At 60.7% G+C, this 25,491-nt stretch overlaps 4 protein-coding genes across 4 annotated transcripts; 2 read left to right on the top strand and 2 right to left on the bottom strand.

Moving 5' to 3' along the window:
• Positions 1-2,635: 2,635 nt before the first annotated feature.
• BESB_070720 (histidine acid phosphatase superfamily protein) lies at positions 2,636-3,136 on the top strand (the record flags this gene model as incomplete). The annotated part of the gene is made up of 1 exon (XM_029365445.1): positions 2,636-3,136. The coding sequence occupies one exon, from the start codon at positions 2,636-2,638 to the stop codon at positions 3,134-3,136; it is 501 nt and encodes a 166-aa protein (XP_029217929.1).
• A 2,652-nt stretch (positions 3,137-5,788) lies between these two features.
• Positions 5,789-10,351, top strand: BESB_070710 (uncharacterized protein; the record flags this gene model as incomplete). Its single annotated transcript, XM_029365444.1, has 5 exons — positions 5,789-7,526; positions 7,932-8,032; positions 8,367-8,470; positions 8,849-9,318; positions 9,645-10,351. The coding sequence occupies 5 exons, from the start codon at positions 5,789-5,791 to the stop codon at positions 10,349-10,351; spliced, it is 3,120 nt and encodes a 1,039-aa protein (XP_029217928.1).
• A 1,873-nt stretch (positions 10,352-12,224) lies between these two features.
• BESB_070700 (uncharacterized protein) lies at positions 12,225-17,230 on the bottom strand (the record flags this gene model as incomplete). The annotated part of the gene is made up of 2 exons (XM_029365443.1): positions 12,225-16,671; positions 17,028-17,230. 2 exons carry the CDS (start codon positions 17,228-17,230, stop codon positions 12,225-12,227), a joined length of 4,650 nt encoding a protein of 1,549 aa, XP_029217927.1.
• Positions 17,231-19,958: 2,728 nt separating this feature from the next.
• On the bottom strand, positions 19,959-25,331 carry BESB_070690 (uncharacterized protein; the record flags this gene model as incomplete). Its single annotated transcript, XM_029365442.1, has 8 exons — positions 19,959-20,117; positions 20,523-20,551; positions 21,427-21,757; positions 22,074-22,136; positions 22,492-22,557; positions 22,977-23,051; positions 23,404-23,603; positions 24,029-25,331. 8 exons carry the CDS (start codon positions 25,329-25,331, stop codon positions 19,959-19,961), a joined length of 2,226 nt encoding a protein of 741 aa, XP_029217926.1.
• Between the last annotated feature and the right edge of the window lie 160 nt (positions 25,332-25,491).

Below are 25,491 nucleotides of genomic sequence, written 5' to 3'. Positions count from 1 at the left end.
GTCCAGAGAGACTTATCTTCTTGAAAGTTGTCCGCAGTTGAATGTCCTCACCTTTCGCTGGGCCGCTGTGGGCCGAAAGAAGAAAACCGATTCCCCCTTGGAAGAGGGGGGGAGGCAGGAAGGGGAGAAGGTAGTAGTAAAGGGCAGTTGTGAAAGCATTGCCGTTTGTCTGACTGGACCCGCTTCGGTATTCGAGCTACGTAACCGGCTTCAGATCTCTCGGTTTCTGGTGCAAGACCTCGCTTCCACTAGGCGACGGGGCTTCTCTGGGTCACGCGGGCGCCTCGCTTGCTTCTTGGCTTTTAGGAGGCTTTTAGGAGGGCGACACATTTCTGTTTCGAGTGACACGAGGTGTGTGGGGTTGTCAGCTATCGTAGCAGACTAGTCCGCTCGCACGAATCTCCTCGCACAAACAAAGTTTCCTTCTCTGGAGTTTTGCTGAGAGAGCTTTTTCCTGAGCCGCACGGTCCTGTCAGTGCAGGCGGGTCAACGGCCCGAGACAGAGACAGGAGCTTCTGCGCGTCGTCAGACCCAAGAGGGGGGGCCGCTGGCTCGCGCAAGTCATTTCCGCTGGCGGCCGCTGGCTCGTTGCAGTCAGCCGCAGTGCCAGCGCTCGCTCCCCCGCGGGTCCGGGGCGACGCGCGAATCCGCGTCTGCGCAGATCAGAGCTCGGAAGGAGACCCCAGGGAGTTGGTGTGCGGCAGGCGAGGCGGAAGGAGCAGGAGCGAGGAATCGTTGCGGCTCCGTTTTCCCGCACCCCTGAGGATGCGGCGGCGGAATTGACGGGTACAAGACGAGGACACCGCCCCGTCCCTGGCAAAGAAAACGCCGTGCGAGCGTCCAAATCGGCCGCGCGTTTTTCTGTCTTTCCTTCTCGGCGTTGGACATGGAGGGCGCAGTGTCCTCTGTGAGCGCTGGCACCTCGTCAGCACTGTACAGACGATTCCTTCATTGCAGGTAGTCCCTCTACACGCTCGTCCGCGACCATCCCCTCCTCCCGGACGTGTCCAAGCCTCGTTAGGAAGAAAAGCGGCGGCGCCGAAGCCTGCCGTTGAAAGTCCGTTTTTGCGTTGACCTACTCACCGCTCGCCGATCGGCGGCGTGCGCTCGACGGAGGTGTTTATGATCAGCACCGTCGTCCTCTGGGCAGCTGCGTGCTCGCCACGTCCCCGCCTGCTTGCGACCTGCGGAGCCTGCAGTCGGAATCTCACGCCCCAGGTCCTCGACAGCGCCTCGCACCGCCTCTCATATCTGTCTCGCAGACAGCGTCCCAGCGTCAGTCTCCGTTTGCTGGCCTCCAGAGTTCCGCGGGACTTCCCTCCAGGGAACCCACTTGAGTAGAGTACCTTTACAGACTCCCTGTTGTCTGGGCGAGACTGCGGCGCTGCGGCGTCAACTCCCACGGGTGTCGGGCGCCGGGTTGTGTAGACGGTTTCGCCAAAGTTTTATATGTACGGGTGCCTCGAGCGCCCTCAAATGCGCTGTTACAAACTCAGTTTTTGTCCCCCCCCTTCCCCCTCCCCCTCCCCCCTGTCCCCCCGCAGTGCTTAGCGCCGCTGCAATCGTTCTTTCATATCCGCAAAATGTCGAAGCCTTGGACGCTCGTCATTTTCGCCGCGCTTTGCTCCCCCAGCGGAGCAAGCGGTAGCTCGGTGACGGCTAGGGGCGAGCCAGAATCGCCTTTGCAGCACGTGGCGGTCGTGCCCGAAGCCAGACCTGCGCATGGCTGGTGACGTCTTCCTGATGCATCATGTCGCGGACCCTCTGCAGGCGGCGTTCTCCGGGGCTGAGTTGCAGTTTTCGTTCATCGTGCAGCGCCACGGGTCGCGGAGATCCTAGTTGCGTGCGTGGCAGTCGACCTACTACAGAGGCGCCCAGCGCAGCCAGCTGACGATCCAAGGGGCCTACGAGCTCCGCCTTTCGGGGATGGAAGTCCGCCGCTACCTGCAGACGCAGCTGGGCGCGGAGTCCCCGAAGCGCGGCGTGAAGGCCGACCGCGATAACCTGCTCAATGCCTGATGCGGCTTCGACATCAAGCGCGACTGCGAAGAGGCGGGGCTGGTCAGCGACAACAAGTGCAGGCCCTCAGCGCTGGTGAACGCGCTCATGGCGCAGCTGCCGCCCAGCCTGATATACATGCGGGCTTCGAGTATCCCGAGGATGCAGTGAAGCGCAGTTTCCTCCTCGGAAGGCTTCTACAGCCTCCGGTGGGGCTGCAGCTGCGTCGGTGAGGAAGTCGCCAACACGCCGCGGACGAGCGAAGACGGTTTGCACGGTCTCCTGCAGCAGATCTGCGACATCCCATACCCGCTCGCCTCGTTGCGCGGCCAGCGACAAGAGCCTGCGGCGAGGTCGCGCTGCCCTGCAGCTACATTCAGTACTCGCCGACAGACGGCCTGCTCAGCACGGCTTCCTACATCAGAGAGCCGTTCCACGAAGGGTACAGAGCGGTGCTGCGCCGCGAGGACCCGAGCGAGCTCGAGGCAGACGCCAGGATACAAGTCGCCCTCGACATCGCCGCGGAGGTCTGGGGCTCGGACCACTTCATGAAGGAGGGGGGGGGGGGGGACGGGAATGCAGGTGAAATGGCGGTTGAGGATTCTGGCGCGGACGCCCGTTGCCGCTCGCAGATTTGATGGAGTGGGTCGCGCAGCGGAGGCGATTTTGCCAAGAGGCTGAAGAGGGCGACCTCGTTGGTGTGTCGTCCTACGAGGCTCTGGTGGTTCAACTCAAGAAGGCCTTCCCCGTCAGCGTCATGGAACGATTCGGCAAAGGCGGCTTTGCTCAGTTTGTCGGGTCTCCCTTCCTGCTCCTTTTCAACACACTCAGCAAGGCCGTCGTGTTTGGGCGACCCGAGGACTGGAAGGAATTGCAGCTGCTCATGAAGGTCCTTACCGGTTTCAAGTCGCTCGACGCGAGCAACGAGGAGCTGCTGAAGGCGGCCGTCCAGCGCGTGAAGCGGTATCTGCTGTCGCTCCACGGCTACATCATCGTCGCGATTCTCGGCGCGTTCCACGCGTCCCACGTCGGCGCCGCCTTCGCGGTGCAGCGGGGCTTCGAGCTAGTTAAAGCCTTTGGCGTAGAGGCGACGGCGCCCGCCGATTCGCCGAAGACGCCTCCGCGAAAAAACGGCTGAACCCCCGGGGAGATATCCAGTATCTTCCGAACGGCTATTCGCTGCGTGTGCTGACGTGGGAACCAGGTAAATCGACGAAGCCTGTGGCGCTGCCCCTGTGCGGAAACAGGAAGCTCTGTCCGCTCAGCGGCTTCCTCAACTTCACCTACGGCTTGCGCGACGGATACAGCTTCCTCGAGCTGACGTAGCTACTCAGAGACAGACTCCGGGAGCAGGCGGAGAAACTCGCCTAGAGAGGGGGGTGGGGTGGTGGCTTCTGTAAGTTGCTGTATTATAGGGCGGGTCCCCGCCGTGCAGTGTACCAGAGGATCAATTGAGAGGCGGTGGAGGCCACACTCGGTGTGCAGTTGAGGCTCGAAACGCGACAGGGCCGCTTGCCCCTGGCACCCATTGATGAATCGTTTACTGTTTCAAACAGAGCAGCGAGGGCTACATGCACAGACTGCACTCCTGAAATCCCTCGGCCGATGCCAAACACGTAGACGCTCCAAGCGCGTGATTAGCGAATTCCCTTTCTGAAGTTGCCCAGGGCACATCCCACACACCAGCCTCTGAGGAGAACAGCTTTCGTTGTCTCCTCCTCGCCTTCACGCCGCCCCTTCAGCAGCAGTTTGAGAGCCTGCGTTGCAGTTGACCTGCGAAAGGCCTTCAAAGGACGAAACAACGACTTAGTTTTCCCTGAGTTTCGCACGCGCGGGCATGCGGCGAGGCAGACAGCCTGCCTCAGCCTTGCGTCCCGTAGCCGCTGCAGTCGATTCTACAGTTCGCCGCTCTGTCCGCTGGCCTGCGATGCAAGAAGTGTCACTCAGCGTGAGCCATTTCATAAGAGAGACGAAGCGCGTCCCGCCCCATGCGCATCGGAGGCTGTAGAATCAAACAAGGGAACGACGAGAAGCGGCAGCTGCCCGAAAGCCCAGCTTCGCGAGCCCGGCTTAGCTACTGCATGCGCCGTTGCGGCTGGGACAGGCAGAGTCCCTGCATGACAGTCTACAGCACTATTACTATCTGTGCGGAGCGTAGCCATAACCTTCTTCAGAGAGACGCACTCGGATTTCGCCGCCGCTTCTCCCTCGATGCGGCGCGGCTGCACTGCATCGTGGTTCTCAGGCTTCTGAGAACGGGGACTGGAGGCAGCGTCCCTCGGCCTGACGTATTCTTCTGAAAGAGGCGTGCGATTACAGGAGGGAGGGTGGGAGGGTAAGCTCCTAGACCCAGATGACTATTCGCGCTCTTCCGAGTGCCTTGCCCGCGCAGCTCTCGCGTAAGTTCTTGCCTCGACGTGCGGTTCTCGGTTTTTGGGAGGCAAGTTTCAAATCTGGATGCGGGAGAAGAGTCCACGACTGGGGGACAACCGTCCGCGAGCAGCAACTGAAATCGCAGTCCGCGTGTCAAGCACAAGGCCTAGCTACAGGATACCAAGTCGCCAAAAAGCCGAAACCGAGTGCCGCACGTTCGCGGCAAAGAAGCTTTTTGCAAACGATAGGGCTTGCGCGTGGTGCGAGGAAATGGCGCCACAACCTGTACTCGGTGACCGCATGCTCACGTCATCCCCGTCCAATGCAAGCTTCGTGTCATTGAAACAGGCCAGCTTTCTCTCTCGCGCGCGCGATCCGGGGACGTCTCTGTGTGTCTCTTGGCGTTTGAGGCCGAGCGAGCTCCAGCCAAGAGACGTTTGTCGGCTGGCAGCCACTTACAATCACATACTATCCACGCCTCATGAAGGCGAAGACTGTGAGCCCTGAGTTGTCGAATCTCTAGCTAGAGCTGTTGCTTTTGTAGGAAGAAAGAAGGAAAGCCTCGTTCGCTCGCTTTCTCGTTTTCGGCGCTTGCCGTCTCTCTTCTGGTGCACCGTTCTCGCGCGTGTCTCCGTCGCTAGCCTCGCGCCGTGTCGCCAGCTGTGAGGCGACGCAGGTTTTCCGTCACGCGGTTGTGCGACTTTGCTTTTCCGAAAGACGCGTGAATCAGGGTTCGTAATTCACACTTACGCGGCAGACAGAAGCTCAGTCGTCAGCGCTTTCACAATCTCCATTCGACTGAGGAGCATGCGTGCTTGTTTCGTTTTCCGCGGGAAAAGAAGGAACGAACGTTCTCGCCTCCCCTCCTTTCGGCGGCTTCGCCTTCCACCGCTTCCTCTGGAAGTGCTACGCGAACTGACGAGTACCTTTTCCGCGCGCGCCTCTGTAAGTCATCTTCTCTCGTTTGCCCTCCGTCTGCCTGTGAAAGATGGAGGAGTGCGACTGAGCGACGCGGGGACCGTTTGCGTTCGCCCTCCTCCTCTGCGCTTTTTCCCGTCGCGCCCGCGGGCAGTGTGTGTTTTTCGCTCCTCCTCTGCGGCGAGGGAGCATTTCCAGAGAGGAGGAAGGCGAGCCCAGGAAGCAGAGCGCCAACTCAGTCTGACGTGTCTCCTGCTTCTTCCGCGCTTCTTGCGCCTTCACTGCGTGCTGCGTAATGCCCAGCTAACCGCCAGGAAGTTGCGGAGGCTACGAAAAGAAGAGGCGGCGGCTCGACGCTTGCCTCTTTGGCTGGCGTTTCTTCTCCTCAGAGATCCTCGGTGCCCTTCGCGCGCTTCCCGCGGGGTAACGGAGACAGAGGGCGGTTTTTTAAGTGTGCTCGAGGGCAACAGCGCGCCTTTGAGCGCAGAGAAGAAGCCCAATGGCGGCCGTGAGCGACTGCGAACGCGAGCCCGAGGGCGAGGTCGGATGTGCAGACGCCTCGCTGCGCGCAGGTGGCGCGGAGAACGTGGAATCCTGGAAGTCTGCAGACGCCGAAGGCGCTCTCGAGATGGTTGACAGCGGAGAGAAGGGGACTTCAGAAGGGAGTTCTCGTCAAGGAGAACCGCAGGACGCGCCCGCCGGAGCGGGATTCGAAACCGAGTGCGCAGAGAGCCACGTCGACGCGAAGCATACAGATGGAGCGCATGGCAAAGAAGCTGCGGCGGCCGCGGCGGCGGAGGGAGGAGGAGAGAAAGGCTCAAATGTGCCCAGCTGTGTAGACAGCCTCCCGACATACCAGCAAGGCGTTGGCGCAGTGTCAGCGGGAAAATCCGCTGGAGAAAACGCGGCTGTATCTCGCGGAGACTCTTCTGAAAGGGGCTCCCCTGCGTTGGTTGAGGCTGAGAAATCATCTGTGAAGCTTCTGCCTTCCTCCTCTCCAGACACGGTCGCACCCTCGTCGCGCTCGCCATCGCCTCCTCGCAACTCGGCGTGTACCCCCCTTCCCGTCTGCCTTTCTCAGAGTTCCCCCCCTCCTGCTGCGGCTTCGTCCTCTTCGCCTTCCTCCTCCTCGTTCTCTTCCTCCTCCGCTTGTCTCGAGGACGACGAGGACGTCTCTGCCTTGTTCACCATCGAGATCGACGGCGATCTCTCTCTCGAGTCCGAGCTCCTGCTCCCAGCTGCCTCCAACCCCGCCACCCCCACCGCCTCTTCTTCGTCGTGTGCTGCGGCCTCTGCTGGCGTCTCGTTCGAAAAGAGCGTCAGCGAGATCGTCGACGCCGAGAAGGTGCAGTGGGAGAAGACGCGCCGGGGACTGGGCGCCGCGTACGCGCTGCTTCACGCGCGCCTCGTGCGTCGGCTGGTGGCGCTGGGCGCCCTCCGCCCCTGTGGAGACGCGCGTGTCTGCGCCGCCGCGGTGAGCGTCAAACGCAGGAAGCTGACGGACGAGGGGGTCTCCGCGCCGGCGGCTCGCCAAAGCGACGGCGAACGAGATGCGACGCCGGACGCTCAAGATGACGCCGCTGCGGAGCGTCCAACCTCCGCCGCCCCGCTGCCTCCACCCCGCTCGGCGGCAGATGCGTCGGTCTCAGCAGGGCGTTTCGAGATCTGCGTCGACTTGCTGGCGGGCGTCGTGCAAGATGCGCAGCTCGCCTCTGCGCGCGCCTGCCAGCGCGGCTGGTCACGCTGTGTGCGGCGCGTCTTCGCGCGGACGGGCGCGGTGCAGGAAAACAGGTACTACGCCCTCGGCGAGGACGGCGAGCGCTGCGACGGGCGGCGCTCTCTGCTGCCGCTGTCCTCCGCGTTGCTGCAACAGCACTGGCAGAAGACGGCGCACGCCGCGGCAGACAGCCGAGAGCAGCCGCCCGCGGCGAGTTGCGCGGACGGCGACTCCGCGCGCGCGCATTCGTGGGGACCGCTCTGTGCGGCGGAGTCCGAGGAGGGCGACGCGCTCTTCTGCACGCTGCGCGTGCGAAAGGACGCGGCGGCAGCGGCGGCGAGGGCGGGGGACGCGGGGGGACTGGGCGAGGAGGAGAGGCGGACGCTGGCCTTCACTTGGAGGCAGTGGCAGCGCCACCACTGCTTTCTCCTCGCAACGCACCAGAGTGCGACAACGACCTGCTTCTTCTGTGGCAAACTTGCCTGTCCGCGCTCAGAGAACCCGCGAATCCCGTGCCCAGGTACGCGAAGGAGTGCTGGCGAGTGCGGACGTCTGACGCCTGGGCCGCTAAAGACTGAGTGTCTGAGGAAGAAGAGGCCTCGTCGGGGGGTTTCTCTTTCGTCTGTCGCTCACAGACGATGGGTTCCGTGCGCCGCCTGGGGCCCGTGATGTCTCGTTGTGGGTCGCTATCGTGTCGCGTGTTTTCGAGGCTGCCTCTCTGCGTGGTGGATCTTATGTGTTTGCGCAGCTGGTGTGTTGCCTTCTGGTTGTCTCTGCTGGGGGATCCACTGTCTGCGGCTCTTGTCTCCTTCGTCGCGCGGCGGGCTACTCGCTGTGTCCGGCCTGCGTGCGATATGCGCCCTTTTCGCGTATTCCCGCCGTCGCGTGATTCCTTTTTCGCCAGGTGCGTTTCCTCTCTGTGCAGCGTCGAGGTGTGAGCAGTGCTGCCAGCGAGGCCATCGGGCCTTCCGTCACGCGTGCAATCGCTCGCCCGCGCTCCTGCACTCGATTGAAGACGCGTTCGAGGTAAAAATTCGGTTTTTTCTCCTTGTCGCTGAGGCCACTCACCCCGCTTCGAGGCGCGTGCGCAGTTTTCTCTCCTGCCGGCGCTTTCGCCCTACGCTGCGTCGTTTAAGTCCTCGCGCGCGCGAGAGGTTTGTCCTCTGTGACCCTGACCCCCTGCGTGACTCGTGGTTTTACCTGGTCGTTCAGAAAAATGCGGAGGCAGTTCTGTTTGGTTGCACCGCCGCGCTGCCTCCGACGCTCTCTGACCTTCGGCGCGGACGCTGCGGCCGCTCCAACTTTGCTCCCCTGGGTCTGTGAAGTTGCTTCGATTGCTGTTTTTTCGCGCGCGCTTCAGGATCGCTATTCGGCGTCGATGAAGGCCGACCGAGACGAGGTGCGCTGCGTGCGGTGCCGCGCGCGCGGGCATTTCCTCTGCGGCGAAGCACCAGCCAGCGAAGGGTAGGCGCGGAGTCGCGGCGGGCGACGGGGCGCAGTGGCGGGGGAGAGCGGCCTCACGCGGGCGGACTCGAAGTCATTCAGACGAGAGACGAAACGTTTGTAACAACGCCGAGGCCGCGCGGCTACAAAGGCGACTGCCGTAGTGAATGTCACGCTATTCGCACAGCAGCTCGTATACGAATCCTGGATCTTCAAATATACCCTCGACTCCACCGCCGCTCAGAGTCTCCCGCGGCGCAGCGTGTGTCTCGGCGCCCCCCCCCCCCTTCTTCTGAGGCGGGACTCTTTATCGGCTTTCTTGGAGAGCTATATATGCTGTGAGTCAAGTCACCCTCGCTGTCGCTTTGCGGCTTCACGGCGGTGTTTGCGCGCCCTCAGGTTCTCGACGCTGGACGTCCGCGTTTGCACGCGGGAGCGGAACCGCGACGCCCGCCAGAACTCAGATCCCGCCTTCGTGTGGACGCTGGAGGAAGCGAGGCGCTACCTCGCCCGGCTGCCTGCGCATGTGCGACAGCGCAAAATGCCGCCTCCGCCTCCCCCCTCCGCGACGACGGGGAGGGCGCGCGAGGAAGAAGACGGCTCACGGTGTGGAGAAGCCGCGCCGCGCCGTCATCCTCCTCCACTCGCCTCCGCCGCCCCTCGGCGGCGCCTCCAGGACCTGCGGGGCGGCTGGCGAGAGAGAGAAGGCGCAGCAGACGGCGACCCGCGAGACGAACGAGGGAGACGCCCTCACGACGCGCCCTGGAGACACGACGCAGATGGCAGAGCAGACGGCGCGCGATGGAGAGAAGAGCGAGACGAACGGCGAGTGCGAGAAAGCCGCACCGTCGTCTTTGGCGGACACAGCGGTAGGCGAGAAGACCCAAAGAACGCAGTATGCATTCATACATACATACATACATACATACATACATACATACATATGTACATATATATATATATATATGTGTAGGTATTCGCATGAGGGTGCCTCTAGGTCTTGTAGCATGAGGGACGTGCTGAGAAATATCTGTGATATATATGTGTATGCATACATATATATATACATATATATGTGCGTGCCTGTGTAGACGTGGCGCGCCTTTCTCAGCTGCGCGGGCGACTGGGGTCCGCGGGTTTCCGGCCGCGTTTGGTTGTGCGTTCTCAGCGGACTTTTTTCTTTTTTTCTCTGCAGGTGACCGCGGCGACGCGCTCGTCTTCTCCAAGCCGGCGGCGCACGCGCCTCTCCCGTCGGCTGCTGCGGCTGCCTTTGCACCGGCGGCTACGCTGCCTCACCCTCTGCACGCGGCGCCGCCCCTGGCGGCCGTCCCGCTCGGCGCGCCTTTTCCTCTCTGGGGCGGCGGCGTACACCTGCCCGCCCCCCCGCACGCGCCACCCGCGGCCGCGGCGCCGGTCTCCTTCTTCCCGCCGGCGATCGCCGCCGCGCCGACCGCGGAGGCGTACCGAGTCCTCCCCCCGGGGGCAGGGGAGGCCTGGGGCGCGCGCGAGCGCCGACGGCCTCCGCCTGCTTGCGCGGCGGCGGCGCCCGCGCGGCAGTTGGTTGCCGTCGCGGCGGGTCCCAGGCCTCCCCTGCGCGCGGGGAGAGGCGGTGCCGAGGCGCGCGCGCGGCGGAGCGACTGGCGCGAGGACCCGCAGGCGAGGCACGCGGCGCTGTCCCCCTCGCGGTCGGTGGCGTCGTACGCGGCCTGCGGGGCTCCTCCCTCCGTTCGGTCGGACGGGTGCGCACCCCAGGGGCTGCCCCCGCCTCGCTCGAGTGCTGCGCGGCAGTTTCCGCTGCGAGGCGCGAGGCGCGAAGGCGGCGGAGACGAAAGGCGCCGCGAGCGCGACAAGAGGCCTGCGGGCGACGCGAACTTTGGGGTGGCTTGGCCGCTTCGGCGCTGATGGGAAGCGGCGAGCCCCGAGTGCAGAGTCCGCGCCTCGCCTCTCTCGCCTCCCGCAGACTGCATAGAGGAAGAGTTTCAGGAAAGGGGGGACACATGAAGCTGCGGTGCCCAGTCAAGCGCGCCCCGGTGCCCAGGCCGGCCGCGGTACGTCTTCCTCGGTTTACTTGGTAGCAGAGAGCGCGAGGTGGAAAGGAGGCGAGAGCTCGTTGCACTGTGCAGTCGCGCTGTAGCTGTGCGGTGTGGTGAAGAGGCCCCTCGCTTGAAGGAGCTTCTCGTCTCTCGCGGCGCGAACTCAGGCGCACTGTGTGGAGCGCTTGCCCTTTCGCTGCCTCGTGGCGGTTTCATGTGCTGCCATGAGATAATCCCGCGGGCTCCTCTGGCGACGCCAACGCTCGCACGCGGCTCTTTCAAACCCTCTATCGCGTTCTCTTGTCCTCACGCTCTCAACCACTTCCCATATACATTTATATATGCATATCTATACATATATATATGCATGTGTAGCCGTGCAAGGGTTCTGAAGTACAGAACCAGCATTGTGCAGGCGGTTGCGTCCGTGGCAACTCGCTATCGATATAGGTGGATATAAATACATATATATGCATATATGTATATATGTGTATACAAACACGTGTGGATATGTGTGTCAGTACCACAGACGCACGAGTGGCATGCATCTCCTTTCTTGTTCGCGAGTCGCTGCATGTCCACGGCTGAATATTTTCCTGTATGCATGCGACCGCGAAAACGTCTTCTTTCGCTTTGGAAAGAGCTTGCGAAGCGAGCTGGCAGCAGTTAAGATGCGAGGTGATTCTGCATCAACAGTCGCGCCTCACGCATCCAGAGATATATGAGATATACTCATATATATTTACACATACACTGTTATATGTGTGTATATGTACCTACATATCAATATATATCTCACTGTATATATATATATATATATATATATATATATATATATATATATATATATATATATATATATATATATATATATATATATATGCGGTAGGGCTAAAAGTGGGATGCGCGACATGCTTTCTGGCAACGCGCCGGGCAGTGCGGAGGGTTATGACGGCGTTTTTCTTTTTCGGCGCTGAAACACGCGATTTCCATTCCTCCCCCCAGGCCGATGTTGGCTTGTCTCTGGCGTTCAACTCTCTCTGCGCGGCTCCCGCTGCGGCAGCGAAGACAGGAACGAAGAGCCAAGTTTTCTCCGCACTCTTCTGCGTAAATGCTTACCGGCGCCGCAGGGCGATAGAGTTGCACTTTCGCCGCTCGCGGAGGTAGCATTCGCAGCTTCTCTGCGTGATGCCCAGCGTGCAGATTTTTTTCTACAGTTTAACTATAGTGTAGAGAAGATCGAATATTCATTTCGAGGGTACAATAAGGTAGTTGAATCGATTAAGCCTTCTACAAACTGATGAGCGAGTCTCCCTCAGGCCAGCTGCAAAAAGTCGGTCATACTGAATGCGCGGCTGTTTCAAGAGACAGTTGTTGCGGAGAACGCAAGCGCAGCTGTTCTGTGTCGCAAACGCGTTTCGTGTTTTATATCTGCGAGATATGTATGAACTCTGAAGAAAGTCTCGAAAGCTGTAAAAATCCGGCAGCTTCACTGAGCAGCATCGCGAGCTCTGAAACCAGAGGAACTCAACACATGACACACATCCTAAAAATCGAATAAAAGCAAAGAAGGGGTCAGCCCCGACCTGCGAGAAGGCACAGATCTTCGCGAAAAACAAATACCAAGCTGCATTCGCTCCTCTCTCCAGCTCTTTGTTTCCTCCTCCTCTATACATGAATATATATATATATATATATATATATATATATATATATCACTTGATTCGTTTCATTGCGCTTTTCTACATCTCTCCTGTCCACCCCCTTTCTCCTTGCGAAGGCTCTTCGGCGAGCCACGAGAGATTGAAAAGCCTCTCCCAGTTGTTCTCTGCTCGCGCGCCTCTGTCTTTCCCTGTGGCATCTTCCTCCTCGGCGACAAGCAGGCGTATCAGCTTGTCGTCTCTCGCGTGCCGCCCGCATCCTGTGTTGTCCTTTCTCTTTGAAGCGCGTTGCGTGCGTCTCGCCTCTTCTTCGCGCGCCTCATCTCCACGCCTCCCCTCCGCTTTCCTGTCTCTTTTTCGGCTCTCAGGCGCCGCTTCTTTCGCGTCCCGCGGTCGCGCCTGCGCTCGCCTCCTCTGGCTATCCGAGTCTCCTTGGATTTCCTCCGCCCCAGGGGCTTTCGCAGCTCTCGCTTGCTGCTCACACCACGAAGAGGTCCAGGGGGACCTCTTCGCGGTGCCGCCTTCGCCGCCGCCTCTGCTTGACCTCAGGAACGCCGCTGCGGCGGCCGCAAGGGAAAGCGAAGGCGACGCGGGGGGAGACGAGCCCGGAGGGCGAAAGCAAGACGCCGAGGGAGACGCAGCCGACGAATAAGTACGCGAAGAGAGAGAAGAAAAAGACAAAAACTGTCTCTCCAGCGGGTTTCGCGCGAGAGTGGGGTGTATAAACCCCGAAGAAGAAGCGGAAGTGTCGCTGTCTACGTATGGAGGCGCCCGCGGTGAAATTCCTCCACATGAAGACGTGTGGCTCCTCTGATCTTGCTTTGTTTTTTCGCCGCTTTGTCCTTCTTCTCCCTCCGCGGCCTCTCGCTCTGCATCCCCCCCTGCGCGCCTTGCCTCTCGCAGTTCATCCCCAGCGGACTCCTTCTTGACTCCGTATTGTGAGTCGTCACTCAGCCTGTCTCCTTTTCCTCCGCTCGTCTCCGCTGCTGCCTCAAGGCTGACTTGCGCGTGATTTCTTTCCGCGTCCGCGTCCCGGCCGCCGATTGCTTCGCCTGGGCCTTCTGGCTTATCGCAGGTCTCTTCGCTTGCGTCTGCGACGACTTGTCGGCGTCTTTCTACGTCGTTCTCTCGTTGCGCTCGCGCGATTTTCTCAGCTTCACGCCGCGCCCTCCATTCCCGCTTCGCCTCCTGGCTGCGGAGAAGGTCCTCGAGCTGCCTTTGCCGCGCGCGGCTCTGAAGCTCCCGCAGGCGCAGGCGCAGGCCCTCGACGTCGGCGAAGGGACGATGTAGCGGACTTGAAGGCGGCCGCGGCGCAGCGGAGTACACTCGCAGACTCGCAGGCGCTCGCGCACACAGAGCCGAGAAATCCGCAGACACGAAGGGCGTGAAAAGCGACGAGAGCGATGCCGCCGTCTCGCTCTGAAGAGGAAAAGAAGCGCGCGGCAGAGGTGCAGAGACAGCCGCAGAAGGAGCGAAAGTCGCGTCCCAACGTTTCGACGAAACATGCGACGCGGGGGCAGGGAGAGGAGACGCTTGAGAAAGAGAAGTTACTTCTGGGACTGAAGAATCTCTCGCCGTCAGCGTGTGACCTCGCTGCTGAGGCGATGAGGAAGCGTCGAAATGCTCCAGAGTGCCCGTCTCCGCGTCGCGGCTTCTCTGCGCGGCGACCTGCTCGCCCTTGGGCCCTCTCTGCTTCGCATGAGAGGTGAACCTCGCCGCGCCTCGCTCCTGATGGAGTGAGGAAGTGCGTGTTTTGTCTTTCCCTCTGCCTCTAAGAAGACTAAACAAACTCTGTACCGCCGCCATGAACAGCTCTGGTTCGCTGCCGCCCCCCGCTTCCGCGTCTCCGCGCTCGGGGCGCTGGAGCCTCGCGCGGCCTCGCGGCCTGCGCGCTTCTTCCGCCTCCGTCTCATCTCTCTCAGGAGAAGGCCTCATGCCTGTCTTCGGTTCCTCGCGCGCATCAGCCCCCGCGTTTCGTTCTTCTCGAGAGGTTCCTTCATCTTCAAGGCTTGTTTCGGACTCTGAGGCAGACGCTTTCGCCTCTCCCGCGAAAAGCGATTCGCCCGTCTCCTCTCGCGGCGTTGCTGCAGTCCTCGCGCGCGCGTGCCTCTCGGCTTGAATGAATTGCCGTTTTTGCGGGTTCCGCGGGAGCTCGTGTGCGAAGCTCGCGTCACCTTCGCCGCGGCTGTCGGTGTCTTCGCGGCGCTCGGCAGAAGGAGGCAGAGAGAGGCCGCTCAAGAGCCTCAGCGCCGCCAGCTCGCCGCCGCGATCCGGCTCTTCGGGAATAATCTCCCTGTCTAAACGTGTGAAGGGCGCCGCCTTTCTACAGAACGGAGAAGACTGGCCTCTGGGGCTGGAGCTCGCCGATCGCTGCCCTTTCGCGTCGCGCAGGCCGCCGCCGCGCGAGGGCGCCGCGGGGTAGAAGAGGACGCGAGTCGCGCAAGGGCGAGCCACCTCCGGCGCGGCCTGCGAAGGTTGAAGATGGTGAGGAAGAAGCTGCAGCCACGGAGAGCCTCCCCCGCCGCCTGCCATCGAAAAGGAAAGCGAGGAAGGAAACGGAAGGAGACGCGGCGGCGGACGACGCGCGGGCGGCGTGTAGAACGCCGAAGCTCGTGTGCAGCTGTAAGGGTTCAGAGGAAGGAGAGGAAACGGCAAGCGAGGCGGCGTCGGCGCCCCGGCAAAGGGAAGGCGCATGCCGTCGAACTGCTCCAGCGACGCGAGCGGCGCATCCGCCGGCAGCCACGAGCCCTCCCCACTGGCGCGCGACTCAATCGGACTTGTTTTTTCTTTCGTTCTTTCTTTCCTGGTTTCGCTTCCTCTGCGAGAAGAGACATCAGCCCTCGCCGCGCGAGCGGACGGGCGCGCGTTGCGCGTCGCCGCGGGAGACCGTGCCTCGCGGCTCGCATGCCGCTCCCCTGAAGAGACTCTACGCGCCGTATCTTCTTTCTGCGTCGCGGTTTCCGCCGCGTTGCGCTGCGCCGCCGCCGCCCGCTTCGACAGGTCTCGCCTGCGCGGAGAGACAGACTCGCGCGAGCGACCCATAGGCGACAGCGAGCGGGAGGGCGCCGAGGAAGGCGACGTAGAAGCCGCGCGGGCATTTGAGCGGCGTCCTGCATCTTTCCGCGTCGCCTCAGGAGAGGCAAACCTCGAGGACGCATCGGAGGATGCAGAGAGAGGCGAGAGAGTCTGCACAAGTTTTTTGGAATCGTGCTCCATTCTCTGGCGCACCGCTTCTGTTCGGAACGCTGCGAAGGCGTCTGTGAGGCCCTGGTGAGTCTTTTTGTTTTTTTGCTGCAGCTCGCCGACGAAATGCAGCTGCTGCGCGACTTCCCTAATCTTGCTTTGAAGGCTGAAGCCCAGACTCTCCAGCGGATCGTCCTCATCTTTTGCGTCTTGCTGTCTTTCCGCTTCTGTGCGTCGGTCTTCGTCCCTCCTCGACCTCTCCCGGCCTCCATGCGTGTCTCTCTCTCCACGTCGATGCCGCGCTTTGCTGCAGACCCCATTCTCTATTTTTTTATTTCCTCCTTCTTTCCGCCCTTCTTTCCTCCTCCGCTCTCCCTCGACTCTCTCTCTGCGGGTTTCTGTTTCCTCTGCCCTGTCGGCCTGGCTCGTTTTCCTCCGCGCAAGCTGCAGATGCCGGCTAGCGCTCTGCGCGCCGAGGCGGAGTGAGGGGCTTGCGCGGCGCCGAGGCGAAGAGGGGGAGGAAGTCGACGACGTGGCAGACGACCTGCGACTCTCTCTCTCTGAGTCGCAAGCGCGCGCCTGCGCATATCCACGCCGCCTCCCTTGGCTTCTTCCGCGTTCCCGCTCGCTCCCTCGGCGGTGCACTCCCTTTTTTGCTTCACCGCCGTCTCTCGACTCGCCCCCGAAGTCACTCCCCCGGGCGCGCCAGCCTCTGCCTTCTCCCCCTTCTTCAACGTCCTCTTTGTGTCTCGCTTCCGCAGAGGCGTCGCGCGGCGCGGCGCCCGCTGCAGTCACTGCGCCTTCCTCCTCCATCCTGCGCCGCGGCGAACGCCAATAGATCTCCAAAAAATCGCCTCTGTAGATGTGCAGTCTGCCTCCTCTCGTGCACTTCTTCTCGGCACGCGGCACCGCGGACTCTCTCTTCTTCGACTCGTCGCTCGTTGCGGCGCTTCCGCTCCGAGCCTCGCGCGCGGCGGCCTGCGCGCCGGAAGATGACGATGATGATGACGCAGGCGGCGCGGCGACGGCTGTCGCGAAGAGATTCCTCAGTCTCTCCTTCTCTCGCGCTTCTCTGCGCGTCTGTTTCAACAGGCGCCAGTAGAAGCCGCGCGGGAGACGCACCGCGGGATCTTCTTCGTCGTGGCTCACGTGCTGCGGCGCCTCGGAGGAGCGACTGGAGGCACACGACAGCGACGACGCCGAGGGAGAAGAGACAGAAAGCGGCGGGGGAGAGCCGGGAGGCGCACGAAACGAACGCGACGCCGAAGAAGCACACGCGGGAGACAGTGTCGGCGACGACGAGCGCAGCGAGGGCGGAGGAGAGAGCCGCGGTCTGTGGAGATATCTGCAGGGAAACAGAGACAAGAAAGCGGAGAAAGCTCACAGCCGCCCCCTCATTTTGCATTCTACAACTGCCGCTAGCGGACGCAAGCGAAGGTTAGTGGTGTATACCGCATCATATACACATCTTCTTGGAGGCGCAAGGGAGGATGGAATGTTTTTTCTCTCCCCCAAAGGGCTCAAAACTCCACGAGGCAGCAAGGAAAAATCCAGTAGCGTGTTTCTCCTCCTGTTCCTGTCGCGATATCCTTGCGGACCGAGTGCATGCATCTGCGCAGCACGCACGCTGCTGCCGCGATCGCCGACTGTTGCTTTGCGTTTCCCTACAGTCAGTCGAGACCGGCTAACGAGATTTCTCACTTTTTCTGTCGATGCTTCTCCACTGCAGCGCGCAGTTCGCCGTTCGCCTCCGTGAGCGCCGCCGCGAGCTCCCCGAGGACGGCTTGGACCTGAGCGTTCTGCGCGCCTTCGGCCTGAACAGCTTCCCAGAGGAGGGCAACTTCATCTCGCGCCGCGCCCATCGCGGCGACCTGCGAAGGGCGGGCCGCGGCTCTGCTCTCCATCTGGAAACCTCACGAAAGCGACGCGCGACGCAAAGGAAAGACGTCGCCGCGCTTCCGACGGGAAGTACGATGTCCGCGAAGCCTTCCGTGGGCTTGAAGGCCGCTTCTCGAAGATGAAAAGTTTCCGCCGTCACGCTTTCCGCGCTCGCGCGGCGCCTCGCGCCGTCTGAACACCGCGGCTGTGGAACAGGCCCTCGCACGCGCGGAAAGCAGAGAACTCGGGAAGAAAAAAAAGTGCTTCGCGCCAAAATCGCGCAGCGAAAAAGAGAAATCGGGACGGAAATCCTTCACCTTTGCGGCAAGACATGGCGCGCGGGCAGCGGTCGCTAGAGCGAGTCGGCGCGAGTCCGCATGTCTGCGAGGCGCGTGAGACACATCGCCTGCGCCGAGTTATCGGGCGGCCAGGTTTCGCTAGAAGTACGGTGAAAAAAGAGAGAAATCACGTTTCTGTCTGAAAAATGTATTTTTGCCTCGGTCTGTTTCGCGTCGTCGCGCCCCGAGCTCGCGCCCTCGAGCCGTTCCCAGCAGGGCAACTCGCGCTTTTCCGCGGACGCATGCGCATGCCGGCGCCCGCCCGGCTAGGCAGACGAGTCCACGAGGCCGCTGTCGCCCATTGGGGGGGATTTGCGTCGAAATAAAGTCTCTGTCGACTCGAGAAAAGCTGAGACGAGCGCGGCAGTCCAGACAAGGCACGTCCGAAGCGAGGGAGTGCGGGGTTGACTGAAAACGACTTCAGTGCAACGCGGAAAAAGCAGGTTGCCAGTTGGGAGCGGGGCTTCAAGAGGGCCTCTCACATGAGTCTACGCGACAGACCTAGTACGGCGGAACGCCGAAGCCTCGTGTAGTCTGCCGGACTGCATTTGAAGCCCTTTTTTGCTGCACAGCTAGCGCCGCGGCGCGTTTACGTGCACATGTCTCTTTCTCGGGGTGGTCGCGGCGCCGCAGAGACACCCCCGTATCGAGCTATCCACAGGGGTTTGCGTTGGCCTTTATTTGCGTAGCCTGGCAGACGAGACGTGTCACACAGTCTCCTCCCTACGCTCCAGCGCACTCTGCAAACTCAGAAGCACCTGCTGGTATCCTCTCCAAGGAAACACAGGATACCCGTGGGTATGTGCCTCAAGTGCATAGAGGCGGGGGGAGTCCCCCTTAGGCCTTTCTCGCCAGTCTGGAGCTCCGCGTTTCCTCTGTCCTCTCCACGCGCAAACGCCAGCGCCTCCTTCTGCGTGTCGGCTCTAAGCCGTGGACTGAAGAGAAAAAACAGATGCTGGTGTGGAGTTCGTCATGCGTAGAGACAGACACGTCAGCTGCGAAGACCAGGAAGCGAGACGACGGGCGAAGGCAAGCGAAAAATCCTCTGGCATCCTCACAGCCCTTGCGGCCCTGAAATGAAGGGAAATGTGGGGTGGAACAGGGCCGCACGTCGCCGTGGCTTCCGGCCGAGCTCCATCTCGCCTCTCGCGTCCCAAAGGCGACTAGCGTCGAAGGTCCTCTGCCACCTTACACACTCGAGCTCCAGCGTGCTGTGTACCCTTTTAAGGCGAAAAATCCGAAACAACCATGCACTCCTGCAGGCGAACAGCTCAGCTCATCGCAAATACATAGGCATGCGTCTACGTTTTTGGATGTATGCATATTCTTGCGGCAAACATCTGAGCTCATCACAAATATATAGGCATGCATCTACGTTTTTGGGTGTATGAATACTGTTACGTACGTCGACTGAAGATCGTGCTGTCTGCTTGTGATGCATGGATGTGAGCTGCTCAGGTAAGACTCTGCGGCCCTGCCTAAGCACCTCACGGTGACTTCGTATGAAGAGAGATTCCTTTTTCAGCGAGTCTGGCGGGTTCAGCACGCTAGAAAGGCCCCAGTTCGTGCGGAGATCGGCTTGCATTTTATATTTTACAGAAGGAATAACGTAAGAAAGGCTCTGGGTCCGCACGTGGTACGTGCGCTTCTCGCGAGAAGCAAGAGGAAACAAGAACAAAGCTGGAGAGTGCGGTGGCGGTCGCCGTGCCTCAAGAAAGAAATGGGGACAAATGAAAAAAAAATTACGGCTGTCAAGTGCGAACAAAACCTTAAAGAGACACGTTTTCTTCTGCATGTCGTCGCCTTCATTGATGACGGGAATGAAACGGAAAGTCTCGCCTCTTCCTCGTTCCAGGTCCTTTCAAATCAAACCTTAACGCCTAAATGATTTGTCGCCTTTTGGGTTGCATGCGCGCCCGTTTTCCTTGCCTTTCGCCTCCTTTCCTCCCCTCGGTGTGCGTCGCAGTCACCGAAGATCACTTCCCTCAGAAGTCAGGCGCGTTTTCTCTTCATCGAAGGCCCCCGCGACGCCTTTCGAATGTCCCTTTAACACCTCCCGCCCCGCCCGATCGCCGCGGCCTCTGCCCTTCCAGGGCCCCCAGCCAAGATCTTCAGCACCACACGCTTTTCAGCGCTGCTGTTTTCTCCGTCTCTTCTCTCGAGCCGCTAAATCTCTTGGCATGCCTTCCCTATTTCCTGTGCATGCACAGCCCGTTCTCCCTCGTCTTTCAACTCGTCTCTGCTTGCTGTGTCGCCGCTCTTGTCTCCTTCCGCGCTGTCTGAGTCACCCGAACGGAATCGAGGCTGCGCACCTACGCGTGCGCAGAGCTGCTTCTCTCTCCTCTCTCTGTCTCTCGTTTTCGCTCCTCTCTCTTTTTCTGTCTTTTTCTTTCTCTTGATGGGTGCGTCCTCGGCTTTATCCGTCCATGCGCACGTCGGCGTGGCGGGATTCTCCGGCGGAGGAACCGTCGCTGCGCACGGGGGTCGCGGAGCCCGGTGAAGAGAGCGCCGCCGCGAGGGTAGCCTCCTGCGTTTGCTCGGCGCTGTCTAGGCGATTCAGCAGCTCCACGGCGTACTGCGAGGCACGCAGTCGACGGCGAAAAAGAAAATGAAGGGCGCGAGGTCCGCAAACCCCCTGAGTGCAGCTGCGGGGCGTCAGAGAGAAAACGCCCGGCACCAACCGGCCGCGAAAGCACGCAGGCAGAGAAGGAACGCGAGACGCACGCTGAGGCATCTCTCATTCAGCGGACTCTGCACACCAGAAGCCGACCCGCTCGAGAGTCAGCGCCCCGGGAGCGAGCCGCGCGACGGGGAGAGGAGGAAAAAATGAAAACAAGCGGAGATTGAATCACACAAGCACGCGGAGAGCCTGACTCCGTTCAGTGGATGCGACACAGCTGCAGACAACACGCGCTTCAATACACTGCACATGGGTGAAGCATGGGCGCCGCTAAAGACGCGGAAAGGCCGGGGGACTTACTCCGTAATATTCATTGCGCTCCGAACGCACTGAAAAAAAACAGAGACGCGCCTCGGAGAAACCGTGGGAGAGACATACGGTACGTGCACACACCCCCCAGACCTGTATATATATACGTATACATACATATACATATACATGTGTATATATAGGCCTGGGTGTTGCGGCATATGAGCAGCCGCCTCGTAAGCTGCAACATCGATACGGAGACATGGTACACATGCATCTATTTCAAACGAAAATACAGATGTGCGCCGGTGAAACTGCAAAGCCGCATGGCTCAAGAAAGTACCAAAAAGAGATCGTGCGCTCTAGCGAGACTGAGAGAGAAAGTGAATTCCAAGGAGACAGGCTCTAGACACTCCACGTGAGACGATGGAGGAGCACATCGAGGCGGACAGACCGCATCCGCTAGTGTGAGACTTGACATACGGTATATCTATATATATATATATCCATATATGTCTATCTCCCTCTCTATGTCTCCCTATCTCTCTATGTGCCTATATCTCTCTATCTTTATCGATCTATATCTCTCTCCATATATATATATATATATATGCAGATAACAGACGAGGCAGGTAGACCTTGCGTGTGCACTGGCGGTTCACGCTTGTATGCAGATGTGTGCTTTCAAGGTATTTCGTAAGTCAACATTGAGACGCATCCATTACCTACGTGGAGACTACCGGCTATATGAATTAGACTCAACTTCCCCGGCTAAACACTCCGTCTCTTTGAAACGCCCGCGACAGCACGGATACTTGCGCCTGCGCGCCGACCGCGAGCGAGGGAGACACTCTGCGCATTCCAACGATAAAGTCACGATCCCAGGAGCACATATGTCAGTTGCGGCCTCTGCGTGACGCCTGTGTCTCTCTCCCGCTCTCTTCGCTTTGCTTACGTTTTCTGAAGATGCCCATGAGCTTTTCCGCTTTTTCGTGCGTCACTGCGTTATCGTGGGCGTCGGCGCCCTCGGCGGGCGCCTTCGTCTGCAGCAGCTCTTTGAGAAGCTCCTCCACGCCGTCCTCGCGGCCTTCCTCGACTCGCGCCGCTTCGAGTCGTCCGGCGTCGGTCTGCGCGTCGCCGCAAAGGCCGCCACGCCCTCCAAGGCGCGCGTAGTCTCGCAGAGACGCCTCCTCGGCGCACAGCGCACGCTGCAGGTGATGCACTTCAGCCAGCATCGCGTTTCGCTCGCTCTGACTCTTGGAGCACTGCAAACGCAGCGACTCGACCTGCAGCAGTGATCACACGCGCAGAGAAGGCCACCACGGCGAAGGGGCGGGAGGGGCCGAGAGGGGAGGGAATTGAGGAGAATAACGGCAAGCAGAGCTCCAGGAAACGCGCGCGAGCCGCCGTGTCTACGCATGCATGTGAAAGAATCCCTCCGCGAGAGGACGCCGACACCGCGAGAAAGAAACCTGTGGGTGTCTGCACGTGCCTACTCTCGCGCCGAGATAGACGAGACGATTTCTGAAAAAATGCAAAGAATATTCTGGAAAATTCGGGAAAAACTCTCAAGAGATTAGGCATCCCGTCTCAGAATCGCACCTCTTCTTGGAGTTGTTTCTTCTCTTGTTCAACCAGGGAGTACGCCTTGCGAATGTTTTGACACTGTGAAGCAGACAAAAGAAAAAAACAAACGCGCCCGTCCACGGCCTTCGTCGTGTGCAGGCGCGGGGTCTCTAGGCGCCAGTATGCATGCATGCGTACATATTTGAATATATATACTTGCATAGATACATACTTTGCATACACACGAATACAGTCCCTGACATTTACACATGTAAACATGTATATATGTGAATCAGTGTAAGGATGTCAGGGTGGAGTGCCTCCGGAGACTGCCGTAGAAGTTGGTTAAGTGCAGTTGCAACCCCTTTTTGAAAGCAGCAGGCAGGGAAAGCAGATTTTTTCAGCGATGTGTGCGCAAGCCTCCACAGTCCCGCGTGCGTAAATTTTCACTCACGTCCCTGACGGAGATTTCCTGCGCCTCGCGCTCGAGGCGCATGCGCTCGTTTTCCTTCAGGGCGTGCTGAGAGAGAAACCACGAAACAAAAAGCTACCGCGATTCTAGGCGCCGGGAATTCGCGAGATGCTCTGCCGGGGTGTGTTCGTCCCAAAGGAAAAGAAGCGACGAAGCACCGGAAAAAAAAACGCGGTGAGCAAAACGTGAAAAACGGCATGTTCTGGCGCGTTTCTACATCTTCTCCGCCATCATGTGCGTGCGCATACAGCAGACGAGGAGGAGGATGGACAAGTCTGCTTGCTTCCCACAACGAAATGAACGCGTCGGCGAAAAGGAGACACTCGAATACGGAAGAGAAGCCAACAGACAGAACTGGAGAGGCGCTCACGCGCGACGAATTAGCGGCCGAAGGGCAGCGGGCGGCCGCGGTGCGTGCACAACGAAGCGACGCAAAAAGCAGAAAGAAAAATCGAACTCCATCTCACCTCGAGCTCGACAGAAGTCACTCGAAGCCGTTCGGCGAGTGTGTCGCGTTGGAGCGTCAGGTCGTTGATAGCAGACTGCGCGGAAACCGCGGAAAAAGACAACGCGCAAACACTGCGCCCGCGCGTCGAGGACTTCCTCTCCGTCTTGCACGGAGGCGAGCCTAAGCGCTGTAGCGGGGTTCGCGCTAACGCTGCCTCTTGAAAGCCAAGGCAGCTTTTCACTCCGCGCGCAAGAAACATGCATGAGCTCGCGTCCCTCAGGAATCTATTGTGTCAGCAAAGGAATGTCGCCCTCGAGGCGCATACACACAAACATGCAATATTTATTGCATATAGCAAAGCAGCTATCTCTCCGCCATGTCTCTCCCTCGACGTCCTAGGCAATGTAGCGCCGCCATCGGGCGCTGCTTTGTCTGCTTTTATTTACCTCGGAGTCGTTGCGTAGCTCCTGAATGCGCGTCTGGCAAGAGGTCAGCACGCCGTGTTGGCGAGCGAGTTCGCGGTGACTTTGCTCTTCTCGCTGATTCGCCTGCTGAAGCATCGCGCCGAGCTCCGCGCTGTACTGCCGCAGACGATGCGCCTCGTCGACTGCGCGCTGCCTGAACTTCTCCACGACTTCCAAGTAAGCTGAAAACACATGAAACAGACACGAAACGCTGAGTCCCCAGCCTCGCACGAGAAGACGAGACGGAAGAGGGGGAGAGCGGTAGAGAGCAGACGCGAAGAAGCGGTCGGGTGGGAAGGCGCGCGAGGCGTCTCTGAACCCAGAACCCAGAGAAAGGGGACGAAGCGCGCAGGTGCGCAGGCCGCGAAAAACGAAAGTCCCTCTCCCACTCTTCGTTTTGAGCGTCGACCGCCCCAATTGGAACGACGCGGCGACGTCCCACGCGCAGTCCGAGTGCAGCTTCTCCGCAGCGTCAAACTCAGCGAGGCAGAGCGCAGACAAACAGCGCACAGGGATGCTGACCGACACCCGTTCATTTCTGCATGCGCACAGGACTATCGAGAGGCTCGTCTTTGACTGTGTGGGGTTCCCAGCGAGCGGCGCCCACCTAGAAGCTCCTGCGTGATGACGACGAGATCTGCTTTGTCGTGCTCGCCCAGCTGAAGCTCGCGGGAGCCGAAGAGCGCGCCCAACACGCCCGTCGCGGGCGGCTTCAGCGCGCCGTCACAGAGGGCGGAGTCGCACGGCCACAGCCGCGGCCTGTCGGGTTCGCGCACGTCGCACTCTGCCTCGGGGCTCCGCGCGCCGCAGCTGTCCCTCTCTCCAACCGCTCCGAGCCCAGTAGGCTCCCAGCTGCGGGGGCGGCTCTCGCGGGCGCTGCGGGCCTGCGAGGAAGCCTCGGGCTGCGAGAAGGAGGGCAGCGCGTCGCCGAGGCGGAGGTCTGCAAACGCGCGCGACGAGGCGGCGCCCGTCAGGGGGGGGCGCGCAGCCTTCTCGTCGCCCGCGCCGAGGTAGCCGAGGAGACTGGCGCCGCCGGCGGACGCGGAAAGGAGAGAAGAGCAGGATGAGCGCGCAAAGAGCCGCCCGCCACACGAGGCAGCAGTGGAGCTGCAGGCGCCGGTGCTGCCGCGGCCAAAGAGGCCCTCACGCGTCGGCGTGACGGGCGACGTGAGCGGCGCGTCCGCGCCGCCCAGCCCCCCCGGCTGCGCCTCGGCGCCCAACAGCGAGGCCGGAGGCGCGGAGCTGGGGAAGAGCGCGGCGCTGGAGGCTGCGGAGGCCCGCGCGGTCTGCGGGCGACTCGCGGAGAGCCGCAGGCGCACGCGAATCTCCTCGAGCGACGGCGAACTCAGGGAAGGCGACGAGAGGTGCCAGCCGCCGCCGGAGCTCTGTGCACCCGCCAGCGCGGCCGGCGCGCGCGCCTCGACTGCGCCGCAGGAGAACGCGACGGAGGACGCGAAGGAGGACGACGAGGGACAGGTCTTCCGCGCGCTCTGAGAGAGGTGAGGCGGCGGCGGCGTCCGGCTCGCGTCTTCGGGGTTCAGGGCGCGAGGCGCGAGCGAGTCAGCCTTTCGGTCGCTCTCGCACTCCCGCAGAAGCAGCAGCCGCGGAGGCGAAGAAGCGGAAGGGAACGAGGCGGGGAGGCCTCCCCCCTGCGAAGAGGAGGGCGATGGAGGCGCGTTCTCATTCGAGCCCGAAAGCGCTGCGTCCACGCCGCCAGCCACGACCTGCGTGCCTGGCTGCGAGTCGAGCAGGAGAGGAAAGCCGTCTGCTCCTTCGCCGCTGGACGAGAGCTGCGAAAAAGTTTTCTGAGAGGAGAGAGGCAGCGCCCCTTTCTCCGCCTCGCACAGCGAAGCGAAGGATGGTCCGCAAGGACCTGCGCACGGCAGCGACACTGCAGAAGGCGCCGCCATGGCGGGTTTTCCGAGCCGAAGTAGTTATATTTTGCAACTTTCTTAGAAATAGGCTTGACAGATAAATTTCCTTTACGGCGAAAGAAAAGACTGCGAAGGGGCGCGAGAGACCTCGAGGAGATGCAGCTGAAGAAGAACGCGAGCAAAGACCTCTGGTGGG

Source organism: Besnoitia besnoiti (assembly GCF_002563875.1).
Source record: "Besnoitia besnoiti strain Bb-Ger1 chromosome Unknown contig00007, whole genome shotgun sequence".
NCBI lineage: Eukaryota > Apicomplexa > Conoidasida > Eucoccidiorida > Sarcocystidae > Besnoitia > Besnoitia besnoiti.
This window is presented reverse-complemented; position numbering and strand designations above follow the sequence as displayed.